At 43.1% G+C, this 22,951-nt stretch overlaps 1 protein-coding gene across 1 annotated transcript in view; it reads left to right on the top strand.

The window, feature by feature from the left end:
- The first annotated feature begins 7,219 nt into the window (after positions 1 to 7,219).
- The window catches only part of LOC102852469, a 60,697-nt gene continuing 44,965 nt past the window's right edge, over positions 7,220 to 22,951 (top strand). The window contains exons 1-2 of the mRNA XM_006899996.1: positions 7,220 to 7,825; positions 7,895 to 8,146. Coding sequence (XP_006900058.1) covers positions 7,220 to 7,825; positions 7,895 to 8,146 — 858 coding nt within the window. The remainder of the gene's footprint in view (positions 7,826 to 7,894; positions 8,147 to 22,951) is intronic.

Here is a 22,951-nt window from a genome sequence, read left to right as displayed (position 1 = left end):
AATCTACCAAGCAGCTCCAAGGGAGAAAAATCGGCATTCTCTCCCATGTGATTTTATAGCCTCCTGAAAACCCACTGGAAGGTAAGCTAGGTGTCAGTTACTACTGCACAGCAATGAAATGAGATGGGTAGTGATCTATCCTTATATTCCTGGAGTAAATCACTGGGTCATACTCGACTCAATGGCACCTAACAACAATAACAAGTCTTGAGTTTTCCTCTCCTGTGCTGTTCCTCCACCCTTCTGAGCATGATGTCCTTCTCCAAGGATGGGTCCCTCCTGGCCACATGCCCAAAGGATGTGAGACGGAGCTTCAAAATCCTAGTTTCTGATTGTGTACCAATGAGGGAGTTTTCCTTTTGCTTTTCAAGGAGAGGAGCAAACGGGGGGGGGGGGGGGGGGGTTTGTGTGGGGAGAAGGGTGCAACAATGAATGAATGGAATTCCAAAATCTCTGTAGATGTTCATTGAAATGAAAAATAAACAAACTAAATTAAAAAAAAATCCTAGCCTCCAAGGAGAGACTTGGTTTCTCCAAGACAGACTCTCCAAGACAGACCCTCTCCAAGACAGACTTGTATTCTTGGTGGTCCATGGTGGTATGTTCAAGACTTTTCCAGCACCACAAAGTCATCAATTCTTCTTCTGTCATCCTTAGTCATTGTCAGTGTCTCTGATGCATAGCCAGTAGTTGTGAAGACCATGGTCAGGATCAGGTATACATTAGTCTCTAGGCTAAGTCCCTTCTCCATCTATTATGATGCTGCCAATTAGCCCAGAGGTGAGAAGCTTTATTTTCTTGATGTTGAGCTTCAATCCATATTGAGTGGTGCTTCAGCAAGCACTTCAGGTCTTCCTCAGTTTCAGGAAGCAAGGTTGTGTCACTGCATAACACATGTTGTTGGTGAGTCTTCCTCAAATCCTGATGCCACATTCCTCCTCATAAAGCTCTGCCTCCTGAATGATCTGTTCTGCACACAGATTGAAAAGTTATGGAGGCAGGACGCATCCCTGACACACACATTTTCTGATTTTGAACCATGCAGTGTTTCCTTCTCTGTTCTGAGGACTGCTTCCTGGTCTGAGTATAGGCTTTGCATGGGCACAATTAAGTGTTCGGAGATTCCCATTCTCCTCAAGGTCAGCCACAATGGGCATGGACATTTTGAATCCAATTATCATATGATCTCCTACACAGGAGATGAAAAGGTGAGGAAAAACAGGGTCGCTTTCATAGTTTAAAAGGCCATTTCTAGATCCATCTTGAACTATAATATTGTGAGTGACAGGATACTATCCATACACATACAAGAAAGACCTGTAAAAACTACTATCATTCAAATTTATACACCAAGAACAAGAGCCAAAGAGGAGAAAATACATGATTTCTACCAATTTTTGCAGTCACAAATTGAATGCATAACCAAGATGCATTAATAATAATGGATGACTGGAATACAAAAGTTGGGAACAATAAAGAAGGATCAGTAGTCGGAAAACATAGATTTGGTGACAGAAATGAAGCTTGGGATAGAATGATAGAATTCTGCACAATAAATGATGTATTCATAGAAAATACCTTTTCTAAGAAACATAAATGTAGACTACAGACATGGATCCCCTGATGAAATCAAATAGATTACATCTGTTGAAGAAGTCATTGGAGAAGTTCAACATCAGCAGTGAAAACTAGGCCAGGTGCTGACAACAGAACTACAGAAATAAGCGGTCTAATATTCTTCCACCAACTATAAAGTTTTCCTTCCAAGCATACGTCTATTAACATTAATCTAGAAACTCTTGCTGTGTTGTGCCTCCCTCAAGGCAGACACAGACAGAGCAGGTGCATAGGGAATGATGAAAGTCTAATAATCTTTGTATGTGGACAAGTTAGTCATTACCGAAAGGAACAGAAATGGCATGTTGAGCAAGACCTTCAGAGGCCTGTGCATCAGGCTGCAAGGTTGCAACATTGGCTTGTTATTGTAATTCTTCCCTCCTCCCTCTAAGCCCCCATGTGGATAGTCTGTTTGCTCTACCAGAAACCTTAACATCTGTGACTGTCCACAGAGTCGACCCACCGATTCATTATTATGGCTGGCATAAGACTCTAATTGTGTCCCCTGAGGTTAACAAGCTCCTTTTGTCTATCCTAAATCTCTCCATGTTTAATAAGGCCAGCAGAGGTTATTCCCAAATCGATTCTCCTCTCAACTCAATTGTTGGTTGGAAAGATAGGATTAGAAACAGATCTCTGAAAAGCATGTCTTCCTAGAGTATGAATCTAGCTGGAGACAGACCAATTACCACTCTGCTTTCATGCCCCTAGTAACAAGAGTGGGCTTTCCTATTGGCTATAATGGGACTTCACTGCAGTCCTGAATGGCTGCAAAGAAGGACAACCAGTAACTCAGATTTAGGTGATTCTCTTGGCATCATCCAGCTTCCAGAAGTCCGCTGCAAGTTTATTCCAGAAGGGATGTCTCTTGTATTATTAGCCCCGTGTAGACCTCAGAATCTGGGGATGAACTACTTAGGAAAAGGTGATAGTAATGGAAAAGTGGTGAAATTTAGTCTACACTCCTGGGAAAAAAGTGATATTCATCTCCGCCCATAAGTTCATTCTCTACCACCCTCCCTGGTTTTCAGATGTAGAAGAGAATTCCTTTCAAGAGTTCATCCCTGAAGAAGCCACTAGAAAATAATGTAGTGACTACAGACAGAACTGATTACTGGGGCAATGGTTTCCTCCGCAAGAAAAGTCCCTTCATAAGCAGAGATCACATCAATGTGCTGGGTAAGTGAGGACTTCATGGGCGTCCAAAAACACTTACTGCATGGAAATGTACTGTTTTTAAAAAAGAGTTAAGAAAACCTCATCATATTCATACAAAAGCATCTTTCTTCTCCGAAAAGCAAAGCATGTCTCTAAATCAGAACGTGTCCCTTAGTGCTTTACTCATTTTCTCCAGCATCCCTGAAAAAGTGTGTTTATTTGGTACAGGACACCTGACTATAAACCTGGAACAGCGGCTCAGTCCATCCCATGATGAGACCTCTTATGTCCACATGTCGGAAACGTCATTTTGGAACTAAATGCCACCCGTGGAACTTTGTGCCCAGTGGAGCCTTTTTGGTTTTTTTACTGTGATTGTCTGATAGTCTTTCCCTTAAGCCATCTTAATAAATGTTTATGATCAATTCATTTTCTGCTCCCCTCTTCCTCTCTCTGATAAACATACTAGAATGGTTCTGGATGTAAACCTTTCTCTGGCTTTTTATAAGCTATAATGAAGAGCATGCTGAGTGGGATCTTTTCCATGGGCCTGGTGTTGGCCATATCCAAATGTGCAGGAGCTCCAGAACAGAGGGTAAGCCCACTCACTTAAGCATATCTGCATGAAGTTGACTTCTGCCTGCTAGTAATGAAAAATGCTTGCATTCCGAAGTAGCCTGTTCCATGCTGTAGGACACACCAACCTTTCCCAGAGGATCTCACAGTGGCTGTCGGTGGCTTTTGGAAAGCTGTATAACCTTAGTGCCTGCCTGTCCTTGACAAAAGGAACGACCTCTCTGAGGGTAAATGAAGCTTTGCTAAGGAAGGGATAATTTTAAAGCAGAAATATTTACAGTGAACTAGAAATCATATAGCTTTGCAACAATCAAAGCCTAAAAAAAAAAATGCAAAGCCTAGTAAAAACTTATGTGAAAGAGACATAGCTTTACAAAATTCTTCTGGAGAAACACTGTTTGAAGTCCACTGGTCTCACTGACAGAGCTTCAGGCCGGGCCCTAAGCAGGACTGTCCTTTGCTCCCTCACTTGCCAGCTCTGAGACTTGGAGCAGGTGTGTCTCCTCAGTTGTGAGTGGATGTGTTAATCCGGCCCACAGTGCCTCGCAGGAAAGTTAGATTCCTTTGCATCCACATTTGGTGTGCTCCTGCTTTGTTCAGGCTGTATGCTGGGTCCCAGGTCTGTTGCTTCTCCCAGGGCTTCATATTAGAAGCAGATGTCATGAAGGAATGAAATGTGAAGAACTGGAGTCATCTGGCAGGGATGGGCTGAGTCTCTCTAGTACGGACAGCTCTCAGCAACAGCAAAGATTCTTTCTCTTGAGAGAGATATGACTTTTGAGAGATATAAGGGGCACAAGTGATGGGGGCAGATTGATTTCTCCAGGCTTGAGGCGAGTGTTCTCCCTCATGCTGCTGCTGCTGTCACTGTTAGGTGGCCCTGCACCTACACTATCCTCACAACCTCTGCTCTGCTGTCTGTGTGTCAATCCACCTCAATGAGAGGCTCCCTTTCTTTCACTGACCCTCCGCCTTTCCAAGCATGATGTTCCTTTCTAGGAACTGGCCTCTCCTGACAACATGCTAGGAGAGTATGAGATGAAGGACACTCTGGTTATTCATCATGCAAGGTTTTTTGGCAGTCCAAAAACTTTACAGAAAAGTTGGCTTTTCATTCATTCATTGTTGCATATTTTCCTCCCTACCCCCCACCACAGTTTTTAAAAAACATTCATTCCTTTTGCTTTTCAAGGAGAGGAGCAAATGGGGGGGGAGGGGGGAGGGGTTTGTGTGGGGAGAAGGGTGCAACAATGAATGAATGGAATCCCAAAATCTCTGTAGATGTTCATTGAAATGAAAAATAAACAACCTAAATTTAAAAAAACAAACAAACAAACAAAAAAAACCAAAACATTCATTCCTTGTTGCATAATTTCCTCCCTCTCCCCTCCCCCGGCCACTTTGCTATGTACCTCTCATTCTGGGCTGTTGTCACACAAATGATGCCTAATGATAGATTCCTTTTAAACAGCTCTTCCCTTCATCTGTTCCAGTGTAGTGTTCATTATCTATCCACTCTTTTCCTAGTTTCCCCTCAATCCCCCATGTCAGTCTTGTTTTATAACAGTGATGTTATGCAGTATTTGTCCTTTCGTGACTGCTATATTTCACTCTGCATAATGTCCTCCCGGGTCACCTATATTGTATAAAGTTCAAAATCATCCATTCTTCTTCAATCTTCTCTAGTCATTGTCCAGTGTTTACATGTATATGAAGCAATTGAAAATAATTTTGAGTCAGGTGCACTTTAGTTTTTGAACTTATATCCTTACTCTTCAGCACTTTAAAGGGATTCTTGGCAGCAGATTTTCCCAGTGTATTGTGTCTTTTCATTTCTTGACTGCTGCTTCCATTGGTTCTGATTGTGGATCCAAGTAAAGCAAAACAACTGACAACTTCAAAAACCTCCCCATTAATGATGATGTTACTCTAGTTGGGAGGACTCTGAGCATCTGAAAAACTATTTCTTCTCTCATTTTCACTCAGATAAAAGTCAGAAGTGCCCAGATATGATTACATTGTACATCGTTGCATTCTACTTGAATCCTTAGACTCTAAAGCATTAGAGGCATGAGAATCATGAGAGGGCTTATTAAAATATGGAGTGCTGAGTTTCTCACTCCTTAGGTCTTAGAATGGGACTTAGAATGTCATTTCTAACTAATTCCACACTGTATTGCTGCTCCTAGACCACGTGCCAGACTTTGAGATCCACTATCTGACCATTAGCATATATTTGTGGTACTTAATTCGAACAGCTCGTCAATTTAGCTAGTGCTTTCCTCCTTGATGCCTCGCTCTGCACCCTGATCCTGTACTGGAATAAATGCACTTTCTCATCTTCATAAACGTTGATCGGAGACTGGCATATACATCTTTGTTCTTTCTCTGTCTCATCTCCTTGACTGGCTAGTTCCTGTCCATTCTGCATGTCTCCTCTTACATGTCCCTACTTCCTTGATCACGGTTGTTTAGATACCTTTCCAGGGGATCTAGCATTGTGTAGGACCTTAGACCTACCTCAGTATATGACATGCCAGTTCTTGTTGCCACTGTCGTTGGTTGCTGGCATGTTGATTTTGACGGACGTACGCAAAGGTGAACTGCTCCACAGGATATTCCAAGGCTGCGACCCTCCAGAAATCGATTCTGAAGCTTTGTGGGTGAGAGTGAACCACCAGTCTTTGGGGTATTCAGCACTACCCAAGCGTTCAGTACTTACACTTGTCCACCTCATGTGTGTCCCTTGCATTGATCTGTGAATGCTTGTGGGCAGAGAATGTGTCCAAGAGATATGTTACTAGTATTGAGTCTTGGCATGTGATAATGAGTTCCTTGTCTCCAAAAACATGACAAGAGAGAAAAGGGAATGAATATGACAGATTCTTTACAAAAGATGGTACGATGTGTCCAGAAATCCTTATTCATTTAAATAGATATTTTCACACATTAGCCAGTCAAGTTGAGCACAGCATAAGTTCAAAGAGAAGTGGGGCAAAATCAAGAGCTTCCCACTGGCTAAATGGTATCTAGAGTGATAGCAAATTCAGAACTGGAGAAACGTGGCTGGAGATTTGCTCTTCATAAGTTATGGCATAATAGTTGTGTTGGTGGCTTAGGTGTTACACTGTCAACCCAAAGGCACATGGTTCGCATCCACCAGCTGCCTTATGAGAGAAAGATGAACACCCCCCTCCTGTGCAATTCACTGCCTCTGAAAACCTGCCGGGGAGTCAACTATGAATCCGTTTTGACTTCACAGTGCATAAGACTAGTCAAGACAGAAGCAGACAGACACCTGTGGCCAGGCTAGCTGTGATCTCGTAATTCCAGTCCAACACTTCTATACAAAGTTAACATTACCAAAACCCTAGAGTGTTACTGACTTGAATGTTCTGCCCCATCCACTTACTCCCATGTAAGTAAGAGTCAAAGGGTAGAAAGAGACACTCACCAAGACACTCTTTAGCTGCTGTACCTCAGTGGCTTCCTCTCCTGCCTATTTTGACCCTACAAACTTCCCAAAGACTTAGGATATACTGGTTGAAGAGGTGGGAGGAAATAATTTACAGATTTTAATCTCAGAGCGGTTGGTGTCCACTTGTAGTCCAGTCTTATTTGGTTAAAGGAAAAATTGTGCTCAGGGATCCAGATGCTTTTTTCCTCCGTAGAGAATTTCCTTTTCTTTTCCCAACAGGAGATAAAGGCTAGAAGTGGTTGGTGAGTTTGGTGCTGAAAACATCAGCGATTAGCTTGCACCAGTGGCTACTGGATTTTTACCAACCTGAATGTTTATCAGCGCATTCCATGTTGACAAGCAGCTGATTTCTCTGTTTTCTCTCTCCATTTTTAGCTGTGAATAGAGGAGATGAATTACCAGGAAATTGGAAACCACACCAAGGTGACTGAATTCATTCTTGTAGGACTGTCTGAACATCCCACCTCCCAGAGTGTTCTCTTCTGGACACTGATGTTTCTCTACATGGTTACTTTAGCAGGAAACAGTGTGATCCTTTTCCTGGTAGGAGCTAATTCACAGCTCCACACCCCAATGTATTTCTTCCTTGGTAACTTATCTTTACTGGATCTCCTGTTTTCCACTAGTGCTGTCCCTCTGATCATGGTGAACGCACTGCAAAACTTCCCCACCATCTCCTACGGCTCCTGCTTTACCCAACTTGCCATTCGAGCCTTCTTGGCACTGGCTGAGTGTTTCCTTCTCGCCATTATGGCATATGACAGATTTGTGGCTATCTCAAACCCGCTCAGGTACAGCCTGATCATGTCTTCTCGAGCATGCATTTCGATGGCCCTCGCTGCCTGGCTGACAGCCTTCCTGCTCACTCTTATACCCATTCTGCTCTTGCCAATCAGCTTCTGTGGGCATAATGAAATCAATCACTTTTCTTGTGAAGTCCAAGCCATCTTTAAATTGCTCTGTTCTGACACCATTTTACTCGAGGTTATGATGATGGTATGTGCTGTCATTTCAATGCCAGTACCTTTACTTTTCATCCTTGTCTCTTACCTTTGTATCCTGAAGGCTGTCTTACGAATCCATCCAGTTGAAGCAAGGCTTAAAGCCTTTTCTACATGTGGCTCACACCTGGTAGTGGTCACCATCTACTTTGGGACCCTAATATATATTTATGTGAGACCCCAGAACAAAATATCTCAGGATGGGGATAAAATTGTCTCTATATTTTATGCAGCAGTGACCCCAATGCTTAATCCTCTCATCTACACGCTGAGAAACAAGGATGTGAAAACTGCCATAAGGAAAGTGACCATCAGGGTTAGTCCGGATCAGGACTCTTGCTGGATGATATAATAATGGCTGTGGCTGCTCTAGCAGCTCTGGATCTGTGAGCGAACACTTACAGAAAATGGAAAAGGACCATCAAGGCATAAAAAGACTGTAAGAAATCACGTACAGAATTGACAACACAAAAATGCAAAATTGCTGTGTCACACACATCTGGTATGAAACTAAGAAACAAATTGCACTCAGGGAGCAAGATTTGCAACATATATAACAAAAATAATAGTAGTTTATACTGATATAAAATTTCTTTAAAATCAGTAAGGCAAAGGATAAATATTCCAATGGGGAAATTACCAGAGAGGACTGTGCAACAAAGAATTACTATTACCCAAAGAGAGTCCACCAGCTGCTCTGCAGGAAGATAGGCATCTGAAAACCTGCTGGAGGGTCAGTTATGGCTTGTGTCCAACGTGGAATCTGGCCTTGGCTTTTAGCTTCTGGAAAATGATTTCTAGACCCTTACAATGCCCTGCTTGAAAAGTATATATTTGCGTATCAGGGGGCATTATGCCACACCAAATAGTCCAACAATGTGACTTCTGATGGGGACTTTGTACCGTCTGGTATCTGCTTAACTTCTAGGAAGACTAGAGATTAAGGTCAACCATATGAGCAATCAATCTAATCCGTGTGATTGAGTTACGAAGAAAAAGGTTGGATACCAAGCCTTGAGTGAACTCCCCTGCTTAGCAAAGCTCTGTGCCTGTTGTCACACATCATTTTCAGAAGGAGTTAACATTTTCCATAACTCCACTAGGAAAGGAAATCTGGGAGGTCTGTGTGTGGAGGATCTATCCCATGCATATCTCTTCTTGGACAATTTTACTCTATGTTGTTTCACTCTAATAAATGGTAACTGTGAAAATAACAAATTTGAATGAGTTCTGTGAAAATGTCCAGCAAACTGCTGAGCCTTAGGATGGTCTTGGGGACTCTCAGGTTTGCAGTTTATATCAGTTTTAGGGAAATCTTGTGAATTGTTGCCTAACTTTGTAGGTGTAAATATATAATTCAATATTCACACTTAACAAAAAACTACTTCTCACTAGTTAATCAACATAAATTTAAAACATTTATAATGTTTTTATGTTGGTGAGGGTGTAGCAAAACATCTTTGTTGGGAACACAAATTGATACAGGTCATTTGGAGGACATTTCTAGTAGCTATGGGGAAAAGTCAGTGATTTGTTTGAGAAGTTGGCCCTCAGCTGGAAACTGCATTGCACACCTCTCCCCGACACTGAAGCAGTGTGCCCTGTGTTTCCACCACTCAGGGGCTCAGCAAACATCTAGCCAAGAACAGAATGCCAATTTATGCTTTACACAGACTCTCAGAACTGTATACATGGGGAACTTACTCCAGCACCCTCTCCAGTTTGGGGAATATCACACAAAAGAAAGATCCTGCAGAAGATTACTGAAAAACAACTGGAACAGCACACCAACAGAGAACTCTCAGATGTGCAGGGTGGGTTTAGAAGAAGTCGTGGCACTAGGGACATTATAGCCAAAGTTAAATGAATCTTAGCTGAAAGCAGAGTGTAGCAGAGCAATGTCTAACTATGTTTCAATGACTGCAAAGTCATTCAACTGTGTGGATCATGACAAATTGAAGCTAATCTTGAGAAGAATGGGAAACCCAGAACGCTTGATTGTGCTCATGCAAAACCTATAGTTGGACCAGGAAACAGTTGTCTGAAGAGAGCAAGGAGTTATTGCATTGTTCAAAATCAGGAAAGGTGTATACCAGGGATGCATCCTATCTCCATATCTTTTCAATCTATATTCAGAACAGATCATTCAGCAACCAGGGCTTTATGAGGAAGAATGTGGCATCAAGATGGAGGAAGACTCATCAACAACCTGTGTTATGCAGATGACACAACCTTGCTTGCCAAAACAGAGGACTGTCTGAGGCATTTGATACAGAAGGTCAAGGACTGCAGCCTTAAATGTGGATTGAAGATCAACATCAAGAAAACAAAGATTCTCACCACTGGACCAATTGGCAATATCATGATAGACAGTAAAGACATTGAGATTGTTAACAGCTTCAGCTTGCTTGGCCCCACAATCAACACTCGTGACACCAGCAGCCAGGAAATCAAAAGACAGATTGTATTGGAAAAATCTGCTGTCAGGGACCCCTCCAGAGTACTGAAGAACAACAATGTCACTCTGGATACTAAGATGCACCTGATCTAGGCCATGGTCTATGCAATTATTTGCTATGTATCAGAGAACTGGACAATGACTAAGGTTGACAGAAGAAGAATCGATGTCTTTGAATTATGGTATTGGAGAAGAGTATTGAACATATCATTGAGACAAACAGATCTGTCCAAGAGAGGGTGAAACCAAGCTGCTCCTTGGAGGCAAGGATTTTGAAGCTCTGTCTCACATACTTTGGACATGTGACCAAGAGGGACCATTTCTTGGAGAAGTATATCATGCTCAGAATTGTGGAGGGACAGCACAGGAGAGGAAGATCCTGGGTGAGATGGATTGACGCAGTGACTAGAGTAGTGGAGGTAGGTGTGTCAGAGACAGTGAGACTGGCTCACGACAGGGCCGGCTTGAGTGCTATTGTACTTGAGTTGCCCGCGACTCAATGACACATAACAACAACATGGCAAATATTTTGTAATTTCCACATTTCTAATGGATCTCTTTTCTTGGGAATAGGAAGAAACATAGAGCTCTTCTAGTTAGTTGACCAGGTAGCTATTTTCCAAATCTTCTGGCACAGCCTGGTAAGCATGTCCAGGGCTGCTTCTGTTGGTTGAAACACATCAGTTAGTGTCCCACCAATTCCTGGAACCTTCTTTTCTGCCAATGCCTCCAGTGCAGCTTCAACTTCTTCTTTCATCACCATTGCCTCTTGATTATATGGTACTTTCTGAAATATTTCTGTGTCGGTCAATTCTTTTTGATACAGAAACTCAGTGTATTCCTTCATCTTCTTTTAATGCTTCCTGTGTCATTCAAGATTTGACCCATAGCATTTTTCAGTACTGCAACTCAAGGCTTGAATATGTATTTCAGTTCTTTCAGCTTGAGAAACATAGAGCAAGTTCTTCCCATTTTAATTCTCAAAGTCCAGCTCTCTACACAGTCTGTATCAAAACTTTGCTTTGTCTTCTCAAGGTGCCTTTAAAATGTTCTATTAGGATCTTTTACTTGGTGTATTTTTCCTTCCTTTTGGCTTTTTGATGCTTTAGTGCCATTTTCAGAGTCTCTTCTAACATTCATTTTTTATTGTTTCTTTCTCCTTTGTCTTTGTCATGATCTTTTGCTCTCTTCATGGATGATATCCTTGATGTCATCTCACAACTCACCTGGCTTACAATCATTGGTTTTCAGTGCCACAGACCAAGGGTAAAGTATTTTTATAATTATTAATAATGAGGCAGACAACCAGGAATGAGATAAAACAGAGCATAAAAGGCAGGGGGCCAGCAGTTCCAACTGAAGTGCCTTAAGCCACACCTCTCTTTGTATTTCTTGAGAATCAAGGGAAGCTAATCATAAAGAGAATTCAATGCAAATGAAGCCAAGCTCTTTCTATTGAAAACCTTCCACTTGACTCAAGAGGGAGGGGTCAGCAAATATAATGCAAGAATCGGTAAACCCTTAAGGATTGCCTTAGTACCTCAGGATGAACTCCAGCTTGTACTGTGTCTCCCCCACATCCTGAAACAGCATTCAGTTTATTACAAATATTTCATATTGGCTTCCCATACAACAGAATGCAGAAATTACAGAACAATATCATCAATATCAAATGCAAGCAGAATACTGCTGAAGATTATCAGAAAACAGCTAGAACAGAACATAGATAGGGAACTGCCAAAAGTTCAAGCAGGATTTAGAACAGATCATGGTACCAGGGATATCACTGATGATGTCAGATGGATCCTGGCTGAAAGTTAAAAATATCAGAAGAATGTCTATTAATGTTTTATTGACTGCAAAGACATTTGACTGTGTGGATCATAACAAGTTCTGGCTGACTTTGGGAAGAATGGGAATCCAAGAACACTTAATTGTGCTCATGTGAAAGCTATACCTAGACCAAGAGGCTGTGGTGTGAATAGAGCAAGGAAACACTGTTGTTGTTGTTGTTGTTGTTGTTGTTATGTCCGAAGATTAAATAATTGAAGATTTCTACTTTGGCAGTCTGAAATTGATTAAATATGCCATAAGATACATTAATAACTGGTGATTGGAATGCAATAGTTGGAAACAAAGAAGAAGAAGATGGAAGGAGTGAATATACTGCAGCAGAAAGATGGAGAATCTCCTCCTGGCAATTCACAGCCTCAGAAACCCAAAGGAGAGTCACCTAGGAGTTGAAACTGATGCTATGGAAATTAGTGTTACGATTTTGAGTACCAAAAAGACTTGGCAGTTTCTCCATTTCAAAAGGTAACATATGATTAAAAGCCACAGATACTGAAGGAAGAGATTCAAGCTGCACTGAGGACATTAACAAAAAACAAGACTTCAGAAATTGAAGGAATACCAGTTGAGGCATTTCAACAAACAGCTGTTCTTCTTGTTGTTGTTAGGTGCCATTGAGTGCAATTCACAGCGACCCTATGAACAACAGATCTGAACCCTATCCTATTCTGTGCCATCCTCACACTTCCTGACACATTAGAGCCCACTGAGGCTGTCACTGTGTCAATCCATGTGGTTGAGGGTCTTCCTCTCCTTCCCCAACCCTCTGCCTTTCTGAGCACCATGTCCCTCTAGAAGGAATAGCTCCTGCTGGCACCACACCCAAGGTAACTGAGGCAAAGCTTTATTATCTTTTCTTCCAAAGAGCACTCTGGCTGAACCCTCTCCAAGAAGTATTTGCTTGTCCTTTTGGCCATCCATGGCATGTTCAGTGCTCTTCTCCAACACCACAGCTCAAAGGCATCAACTCTTCTTCTGTCATCCTTAATTATTGTCCACCTCTCAGATGTATAGCAAGTGACTGAAAAGACCATGTCTTGAATCAGATGCACCTTAGTCCTCAAACTGACATTATTAACTCCTCAGTAATTTGGAGAGGTCCTTAACTGCAGACTTTTTCAGTACAATGTCTCCTGATTTCCTGACTGTTGGTGCCATGGGTGTTGATTGTGGATCAAAGAAAGATGACGTTGTTGACAGTTTCAATCTTTTCTCTATTGGTCCAGTGACAAGAATCTTTGTTTTCTTGACATTGAGATGTAATCCACATTGAGGTCTGAATTCTTTGATCTTCTACAACAAGTGCTTCAAGTCCTCCTCACTTTCAGTAAGCAAGGTTGTGTCATCTGCATAACACAAGTTTTTGATGAGTCTCCCTCCTATACTGATGTTACATTTCTCTTCATAGAGTCCAGCTTCTCAAATAATTTGCTCTGCATACAGATTGAATAGGGATGGAAAGAAAATACAATCTTGACTCACTCCCTTCTTAATTTTAAACCATGTAGTGTTTCCACCAAAAATAATTGGTAGACACAGAATTCCATGAAACAACATATGAGCAAGTGCCTGTGGTGATGAAGGAAGAAGTTCAAGTTGCTCTGAAAGAAGTGGCAAATACAAGACCCCAAGAATTGATGGCATACCAACTGACATATTTCAACAAACAGACTTTGCCCTGGATGTGCTCACCAAGTTGTGCCAAGAAATCTGGAGGAAAACCGTCTGGCCAACTGACTGGAAGAGATCTATATTTGCTCCCATGGCAATTATCGAACAGTGTCATTGATATCACATGCAAGCAAGATTCTGCTGATGATTATCCAAAAATGACCAGAACAGCGCATCAACAGAGAACTGCCAGAAGTGCAGGTTGGGTTTAGATAGAGGCCATGGTGCTAGGGATAGTATAGCTAATGTTAAATGGATCTTGGCTGAAATCAGGGAGTACCAGAAGAATGTCTATCTGTGTTTCATTGACTATGCAAAGGCATTTGACTCTGTGGATCATAACAAACTGTGGCTGACTCTGAGAAGAATGGGAATCCCAGAACACTTGATTGTGCTTATGAGAAACCTATACTTGGACCAGGAGGCAGTCATAAGAACAGAGCAAGGAAACACTGCATGGTTCAAAACTGGGAAGGGTGTGCGCCAAGGATGAGTCCTATCTTCATATCTTTTCAATCTATATGTGGAACAGATTATCCGGGAGTCTGAGCTCTATGAGGAGAAGTGTGGCATCAGGATTGGAGGAGGACTCATTAACAATCTGCGTTATGCAGATGGCACAACCCTGCTTGCTGAAACTGAGGAGGACCTGAAGCGCTTGCTGCAGAAGGTCAAGGACTGCAGCCTTCAATTAAGATTGAAGCTCAACATAAAAAAAAAACAAAGATTCTCACTACTGGGCCAACTGATAGCATCATGATATATGATGAAGAGATTGAGATTGCTAACAGCTTTAGTTTTCTTGGCTCCACAATCAACACTTCTGGTACCAGCAGCTAGGAAATGAAAAGATAAATTGCATTGGGAAAGTCTGCTGTCAGAGACCTCTCCAAAATACTGAAGAGCAACAATGTCAGTCTGGAGACTAAGATGCGCCTGATACAGGCTATAGTCTTTGCAATTACTTGCTATGCATCAGAGAGCTGGACAATGACTAGGGATCAGAGAAAGAGAGCTGATGCCTTTGAGCTGTGGTGCTGGAGAAGAGTATTGAATATACCATGGACTGCTAGGAGAACAAACAAGTTCATCCTGGAGAGGGTGAAACTAGGCTTCTCCTTGGAGGCAAGGATTCTGAAGGTTCATCTGACATGTTGTAAGGAGTGACCAGTCCTTGGAGAGGGACATCATGCTTGGGAGGATGGAGGAACAGCGCAGGAGAGGAAGGCCCTTTATGAGGTGGATTGATTCAGTCACTGGGGTAATGGAGATAGGTGTCTCTGGGACAGTAAGATTGGCCAGGGATAGAGCAGGGTTTAGGGCTGTTGTACATAGGGTCACTATGAGTTGCAGGTGACTCGACAGCACATAACAGCAATAGTACATTCAAAGTGAGGATGAAGAAATTTTTAAAAATTCCACAAGAATGAAAATGATTGTGAGTCTATCTCACCTGAATTTAAAAGTCATATTAAGTTTGAAGCATTGACACCAATGATTGAAGACCTGTTGAATAGTGGGATGACATCAAGGATATCATCCATGAAGAGAACAAAGGGTCACTACAACAAGTAGAAAGAAAAGACCAAAATAGATGTCAGAAGAGACCATGAAAATTGTACCAGAGCATTGAAGATCCAAATCAAAGCAAAGTGATGTTGATTGAAATAAAAGAGCTGGACAGAATATTTCAAAGTGCAGCTTGAGAAGACAAAGCAAAATATTATAATAGGATGTATTAGAATATATAATATAATTATTATCACAGGCAAGCAAAATACTGCTGAAGATAATTTTTAAATGGCTCTAACAGTACATAGATAGAGAACTGCCAGACATTCAAGCATGATTTAGAAGAGGCCATGGCACCAAGGATATCATTACTGATGTCAGATGAATCCTGGCTGAAAGCAAAAATACTAGAAGAATGCCTATTTGTGCTTTATTGAAGATGTGCAGGCATTTGACTGTGTGGATCATAATAAGTTATGGCTAACATTGAGGAGAATGGGAATCCCAGAGCACTTAATTGAGCTCATGCAAAACCCAAACCTAGACCAAGAGGCTGCTCTGTAAACAGAGCAAGGGAACATTTCATGGTTTAAAATTAAGAATGGTGTGCATTATGGTAGCCTTTCTCCATACTTATTCAATCAACATGCTGAACAGATCATTAGAAGCACTTAACTCTGTGAAGGAGAATGTGGCATCAGAATTGGAGGAAGACTCATCAATAACCTACATTACACAGATGACACAATCTTGCTTCCTGAAAGTAAGGAGGACTTGAGGTGCTTGCTGCAGAAGATCAAAGAATGCAGCTTTCACTAAGGATCACCTGTCAGCATCAAGAAAACAAAAATTCTCAACACTAGACTAATAGGCATCAGCATGATAGATGGACAAAAGACTGAAATGGTCAACAACTTCATCTTATTGGGATTCACCATCAACATCCTTGCTACCAGGAGCCAGAAAATCAGGCACTGGGAAAGTCTGCAGCCAGGAAGTTCTCCAAAATACTGAGGAGCAATGTTAGTTTGAGGACTTAGGTGCATCTGATTGAGGCCATGGTCTTTCTGATCACTTGCTCTGCATCTGAGAGCTGGACAATGAATAAGGATGACAGAAGAAATGATGCCTTGACCTGTGGTGTTGGAAAAAAGCACCAATAACCCAGGGACTACCAAGAGAACAAACAGGTATGTCCTAAAAAAAGAGCAGCCGGAGTGCTCCTCGGAGGCAAAGACAATAGAGCTTCATCTTACATACTTTGTGCAAGTTGTCCAGAGTGGCTATTCCTTGGAGAGGGACATCATGCTTGGGAAGGTGGAGGGTCGGTGGAAGAGAGGAAGACCCTCAGCCAGATGGATTGACTCAGTGACTGCCACAATGTGTATTGAGTACGTCAGAAATGATGAGCACAGGGCCACAATCTGCTGTCCATCTGGTTGCTTTAAGTTGTAGTTGGCTTGAGGGCGCCCAACAACAAGAAAAACAAACTACAACATTGGGTACGAGGTCTTGAATTTACTTTGACGCCTGAAAGAGACACAAATCTTGGACGGCCCCGGCAGAGTGGACGCCTTCGAGGATCAGCGGAGTAGTGAAGTTCTGGCGGTTGTTTGGCCCCAGCGAGGACCCTGGCAGGCTGCCCACCCTTCCTGTGCCCGTTTCCCCACATAGATTAGTGTGTACTCCAATCCTAGCGTCGGTGTCGGTGTGAGGGTTAGCTAGTATTTGTGCACCGTGCACAGACGAGTGCTAGATGCTAAGCAGACGTGTATCATTTGCCACTGAGAATCTTGCCCCAAAGTTTCCCAGTCCCTGCGCCCACCAGCAGCGAGCGAAAGCACAGGCTTGCACAGAGCCTTGGCGTGGTTTCTGTGCTCTCAGTTCTACCGGTGGACCTTGAGATGGTTTCTTTGTGATGTTGCTTTGCATCTCCAGATGAGTGACGACGACTGTTGGAATTTCCTCTCCTCAGAGTTAACGGAGGGTTGACACACTGTGGCTAGTGGCCCCAAGCCAGTCCCCAGGAGACATCCATGCCTTAGGGTACCTTTCCAGCCATGGTGGCTGGAGTGGGGGCGGGGTAAGAGTTTGGGTGGGGACCGAATGGCCTGCAAAGGGGAAGTTATTTACGGGCAGGATGGCCAACCCAAGAAACTGTTGGCATCCTCTGCCCCTTGCCTAGGCTTGTGTGGGCAGCGGGCCCGGCATCTGCTTTTCAGCTCCACGTGGTTCACTTTCATCAGCGCTTTGGACCCTGCGCCCTAGGCGAGGAGGGCTGAGCCTCGTGCTTTGCAGAGCTGGGGCGTGGAGACTCAGGGGGAACGGCGCGGGCGGGGCAGGGAGCAGGACCCTGGGCTCCGGTTGATGGCACCTGACCTCTGGGTCTGGTACTTGACAGGCCCGGTCGCAGCCCCTGGGCCCCTGCTCTGCCCTGGCCAATCAGCATTCGCTGGCCCTGTGAGCCCCCACCCCCACCGCCTACCCCGGGCAAGGAGAGCGGGGTGCTTTGTGGCGTGGGGCTGGATTGCAAATAAAACCTTTCTTGGAGCCTGTGGTCTGTCGCCTGTCCTTGAGGGAAGCTTGGCTGGCCTCTGGACAGAAGGAGCCTGAGGGCCACAGGGGCCCGGCTCAGGCTGTGTGGGTGTGAGGACCTTGTGGCCCTGTGACTGCTGGCTCTCTTGATGATTAGCTGGGCAAAAGTTTACAAAGAAAGTGATTTCCTATGCAGCCATTCCCATGGATTTTGTTTTAAAACATGAATTGCAATGCCCACTCTTCTCACTTCTCCCTCCTTCACACTCATTTCCATGAATCAGCAGGATTGGGCGGACTCTGCTCTTTTGATGTGATGCACTTGGTGATTCTAAGGAGTGATGGTCTCCTTGGTGCTACTGATCACATTATAGGCCTGCCTATTGTTTGGGATAAAAAAGGATGAAAGTCATGCACTCAAGTGTCGAGGACTTTCGTTCATAGGGTCGCTATGAGTCGCCTATGACTTGACGGCACTTAACAACACCGAGAGAGACCAGTTGGCCCACTGGATTGAAAGCAATGCTACCAAGCCAAAGGTGAGTGACTCTAACATGCGGCCCTAGGGCCTGCTTTTCATTGTTTTGGAACAGTCTTCTAGGTCGTATAGCCCTGGCGTGTCCACTTGCCGTGCAGAGGTAACTTGTGGTTTCTGTGAAGCTGAACACTGTGACACTGATGTGTCAAATGCGATAAGGATTACCCATGGTGGACAGTGTTTAGTGGCACTTCCTAGTTGAAACAAGCTTGGAAGCAGGAGTGGCATCCACTTCTGTAAATAGCTTGCCTCTGGAAAACCTATGAACCTGGAGAAAGGATTAAAGTCACACACGCGAGTGTCGAGGACTTTCGTTCATAGTAGGGTCACTATGAGTCGCCTATGACTTAACAGCACTTAACAACATTTTTTGGGCAGGGAGTTTTCGTGGCCTGTTGTTGTGTACCACTGAGTCGGAATGGACCCATAGCTGACCCTCCAGTGTGTTTTCAGAGTCAGTTAATCACATGAGAGAAGATGGTCCATATTTCTTCCATTAAACAACTAGTGGATTTGAACAGCATACCTTAGAGTTGCCAGCACAACTCCTTACCAGAGAGGGAGCATACTTTGGGCATGTTGCTAGGAGATGTTATCCCTTGGAGAAGGACAAGCTTAGAAAGGTGGAGGGTCAGTGAAGGAGCGGAAAACCTTCAGTGAGATGGACTGACACAGTGACTGCAGAAATAGGCTCAGGTATGTCAGAGACTGTGAGAATGGCCTAGTGTAAGAGAGAGTTGAGATATGTTGTTTATAGGGTCACTGTAAGTTTTGTATTTGACTTGATTGCACCTAACAACACCAGATCAGTAGGCAACATCTTAATAGATTGAATTTAAATATTTCATCTTACTTAGATCCACAAGCAACACCCATTATAGTAGCAGTCAAGAAATCAAAAGGCATGTTGCACTAGGGAAACCTGCTGTCAAGGACCTCTCCAAAGTTCAAAAGAGCAAGGATGTCAGTTTAAAGACTGAGGTGCACCTGACCAAACCATCATATTATCAATTGCTTTATGCATCTGAAAGCTGGACAGTGAATAAAGAAGGTGAAGAGTCTCTGCCATTGAAGAGTATGGATTATAAATGCAGACTGCCAACAGAACTAACAAGTCTGTCCTGAAGAAAGTATAGCTAGAGTGCTGCTTAGAGGCAAGGATGGTGAAACTTGGTCTCACTTTGGACATGTTGTCAGGAGGGACCAGTCCTTGGAAAGAGGCGTGATGCTGGCTAGAAAAGGTCGAGGATCAGAGAAAGAGAAGACTTTCAATGAGATGAGTTGACACAATGACTATCACAGTGACCTTGAGCATGACAGAGATTAGGAGGATGGTGCAGGACAGGGTTGCTGTAAGTCCTAGTCGACTCAATGGTACCTAACAACAACAACAACAGGCTTCTTGCACGCAAATTTATGCAGAGGGCATTGTCCTGGGTACGGCTGAGAGGGCATTCAGTGAGGACACTGGCCCAGCTTAGAATCACTTCTCATTACGTGTAGCAAGGGGCAGAACTCACCCACTGTGTGCAGGTACCATCTGCCACTCCAGGTCCTCTCTCCCTTCCTGTCTTCACTCCAAGGTTGTTTTTCCTACACTGGCTCCTTCTTGCCATCCTCACTCTTCTATCCTGTGCCATCCTCAGAGCCCATTGCAGCAGTCACCGTGTCAGTCCACCTGGTCAAGGGTCTTCCTCTCCTTCGCCAGCCCTCCACCCTTCCCAGCATCATGTCCTTCTCCAAGGAATAGCCCCTCCTAACAACATGTCCAAAGGATGTGAGGGGAAGCCTCATCATTCTTGCCTCCAAAGAGCACTCCACAGGTTCGATCCCCAGCATCTCCACCAAAAAAAAAAAAATTAAATAAAAAAATAAAAAACAAAGAGCACTCCAGCTGCACCGTCTCCAATACATGTTTGTTCTTTTGGCTGTTCATGGGTTGTTCAGTGCTCTTCTCCAACACCACAGCTTAAAGGTGTCAATTCTTCTTCAGTCATCCTTATTCATTGTCCAGCTCTCAGATTCATAGCAAGTAGTCAGAAAGATTATCACCTGAATCAGACACACCTGAGTCCTTAAACTGACATCATTACTCCTCAATAATTTAAAGATAGGGAGACTCAGTATAATGAAAATGACAATCCTACCAAAACCAATCTACCTGTTCAGTACAAACCCAATGTTGTTGTTATTGTTGATTGCCGTTGAGTTGAGCACAACTCATAGCAACTCCATGAACAAAAGACCTAATACCTTTCTATAGGTTTCCCCAAGTTCATAGAGTTTTCATAGGCATGCGGTTTAGGAAGTGGATGTCACTCCTGCTTTCAAACCTGTCTTACAACTGGGAGCTCCACCAAACACTATCCACACTGGTAAACCTTTATGATATTTGAAACCCCAATGGTACAAGGTTCAACATTACAGCAAACCCAGATTACCTCAGTACAGCAAATTGACAAGGAGTGATGTACAAAGTAGAAGATGTTCCTCCAAAATATAACAACACCAATATCACTTAGCAGTGGTTAAGTGTGGTCAAGTCAAATACATAGCGACCCTATGAACAAAAGACCTGAACTCTGTTCTATAATTAGCGTCATTTCTTTATGTCTGTGTGTTTGGCTTGGGTTATTGGTAACACAATCAATATTGAAAGCTACATTCATTGATGATGATTGGTTTGTGTGAATGGGTCTTCCCTCCACAAGCAACTTCAGTAGCCTTAGTTGACAAGGACCTAGGGTAGAGCATAGTCAAAGGCATTTGCTGCTTATGTCTTTTAAATTCCATAGTGATGGGGGAAGGCTTCTGTGCTGTGACTCTACTCTAGAAGTCCAGTTTCTTCAGTCTTGATGAGGATCACGTAAGGAAAGTCTTGCACAATATAGTTACATACAAATGGATAAAATTGGAAAATGATAAATACATTTTTCAAAGAGATAAAAAAGGCAATAGGGAAGTTTGAAGGAAAGAGACCCTGAATAATCAAAACACTTCTGAAAAACAAAAATGAAGTGGGAGGTATAACATTCCCTGACCATAAAACCTACTACGCAGCTGTAATAACCAAAACAGTGTGAGACTGGTACAATGACAGGCACATAAACAGTGGAACAAAATTGAGAACCCAGAAATTAACCCATTTATCTACGGTCAACTGGTGTTTAACAAGGAAACAAAACCTATCAAATGGGGAAATGACAACCTCTTCAACAAATGGTGCTGGCAAAACTGGACTTCTACCTGCAGAAAGCTGAAGCAGGATCCACATCTCACACCATACATAAAAATCAACTCAACGTGGATCAGACACCTAGACAAACAGATGGCAATATCCATAAGCACTTTATTACGCAGATCTGGGAGACAGCGAGTCACCTCCAAGACTGTCTCCCTGTCTGGGAGTGGTCATTGGGTTTTATAGTAGGGTGAAACACTAGCTCATTTAACAGTGCACTTTTGTTAATAAAAAAAGTAATTTCTATATCTGAAAAGGACAGCTCACATTAAAATATCAGTAATTCTCACCACTGGACCAATTGGCAGCATCAGGATGGATGGTGAAGAGATTGAGATTGTTCACAGTTTTAGTTTGCTTGGCTCCACAGTCAACACTCTTGGCCCCAGCAGCCAGGAAATTAAAAGACATACTGTGATGTGAAAGTCTGCTGTTAGGAACCTCTCCAAAGTACTGAAGAACAATGGTGTTACTCTGGGGACTAAGATGTGCCTGATACAGGCCATGGTCTTTGCAATCACTTGTTATGCATCAGAGAGTTGGACAATGACTAGGGAGGATAGAAGGAGAATTGATGCTTTTGAGCTGTGATGCTGGAGAAGAGTATTGAGTGTACCATGGACTGATAAGAAAACAAACAGATTCATCCTGGAGAGGGTTAAACTTACTGGGCAGCTCCTTGGAGGCAAGGATTCTGGGGCTTCATCTGACATATTTTGGACATGTTGTAAGGAGGGACCGGTCCTTGGAGAGGGACGTCATACTTGGAAGGGTGGAGGGACAGTGCAGGAGAGGAAGGCCTTCTAAGAGGTGGACTGATTCAGTGACTTGGGTAATTAGGGTGGGTGTGTCAGAGACAGTGCAATTGGCAACGGACAGAGCAGGGTTTAGGGCTGTTGTAGTACATAGGGTCACTATGAGTCCCAGGCGACTTGACACATAAAAATATTAACAACAATTCAGGAAGGGCAGTTCTCTTCCTAGTAAACAGGCAGATTAAGAGACTTTTTTTTTTTTGCTTAGGACTGGAGAACCAGCCTAACTAGGATCTAGGAGAGATGCATTTCCTCTTCTGGTAAACAGACAGATCAAACTACTACTCTACATGACTAAAGACAGGATCAGAGAATTCTGAGGCTAAGTAACTAGTTTTGCAGGCTGAAGAAATAATGTCAGTTTTATAATTTATATACCTAAACCTGTAATTGGACCAAGAGGCAGTAGTCAGGACAGAGCAGGGTAACACTGCATGGTTCAAAATTGGGAAGGGTGTACACCAGGGATGCATCCTGTCTCCATACCTTTTCAACATGTA

This window comes from Elephantulus edwardii, unplaced genomic scaffold, assembly GCF_000299155.1.
Source record: "Elephantulus edwardii isolate Elephantulus edwardi_28Jun2011 unplaced genomic scaffold, EleEdw1.0 scaffold00269, whole genome shotgun sequence".
Lineage (NCBI taxonomy): Eukaryota > Metazoa > Chordata > Mammalia > Macroscelidea > Macroscelididae > Elephantulus > Elephantulus edwardii.
The sequence above is the reverse complement of the archived record's forward strand: the minus strand, read 5'-3'. Positions and strand labels throughout refer to the sequence as shown.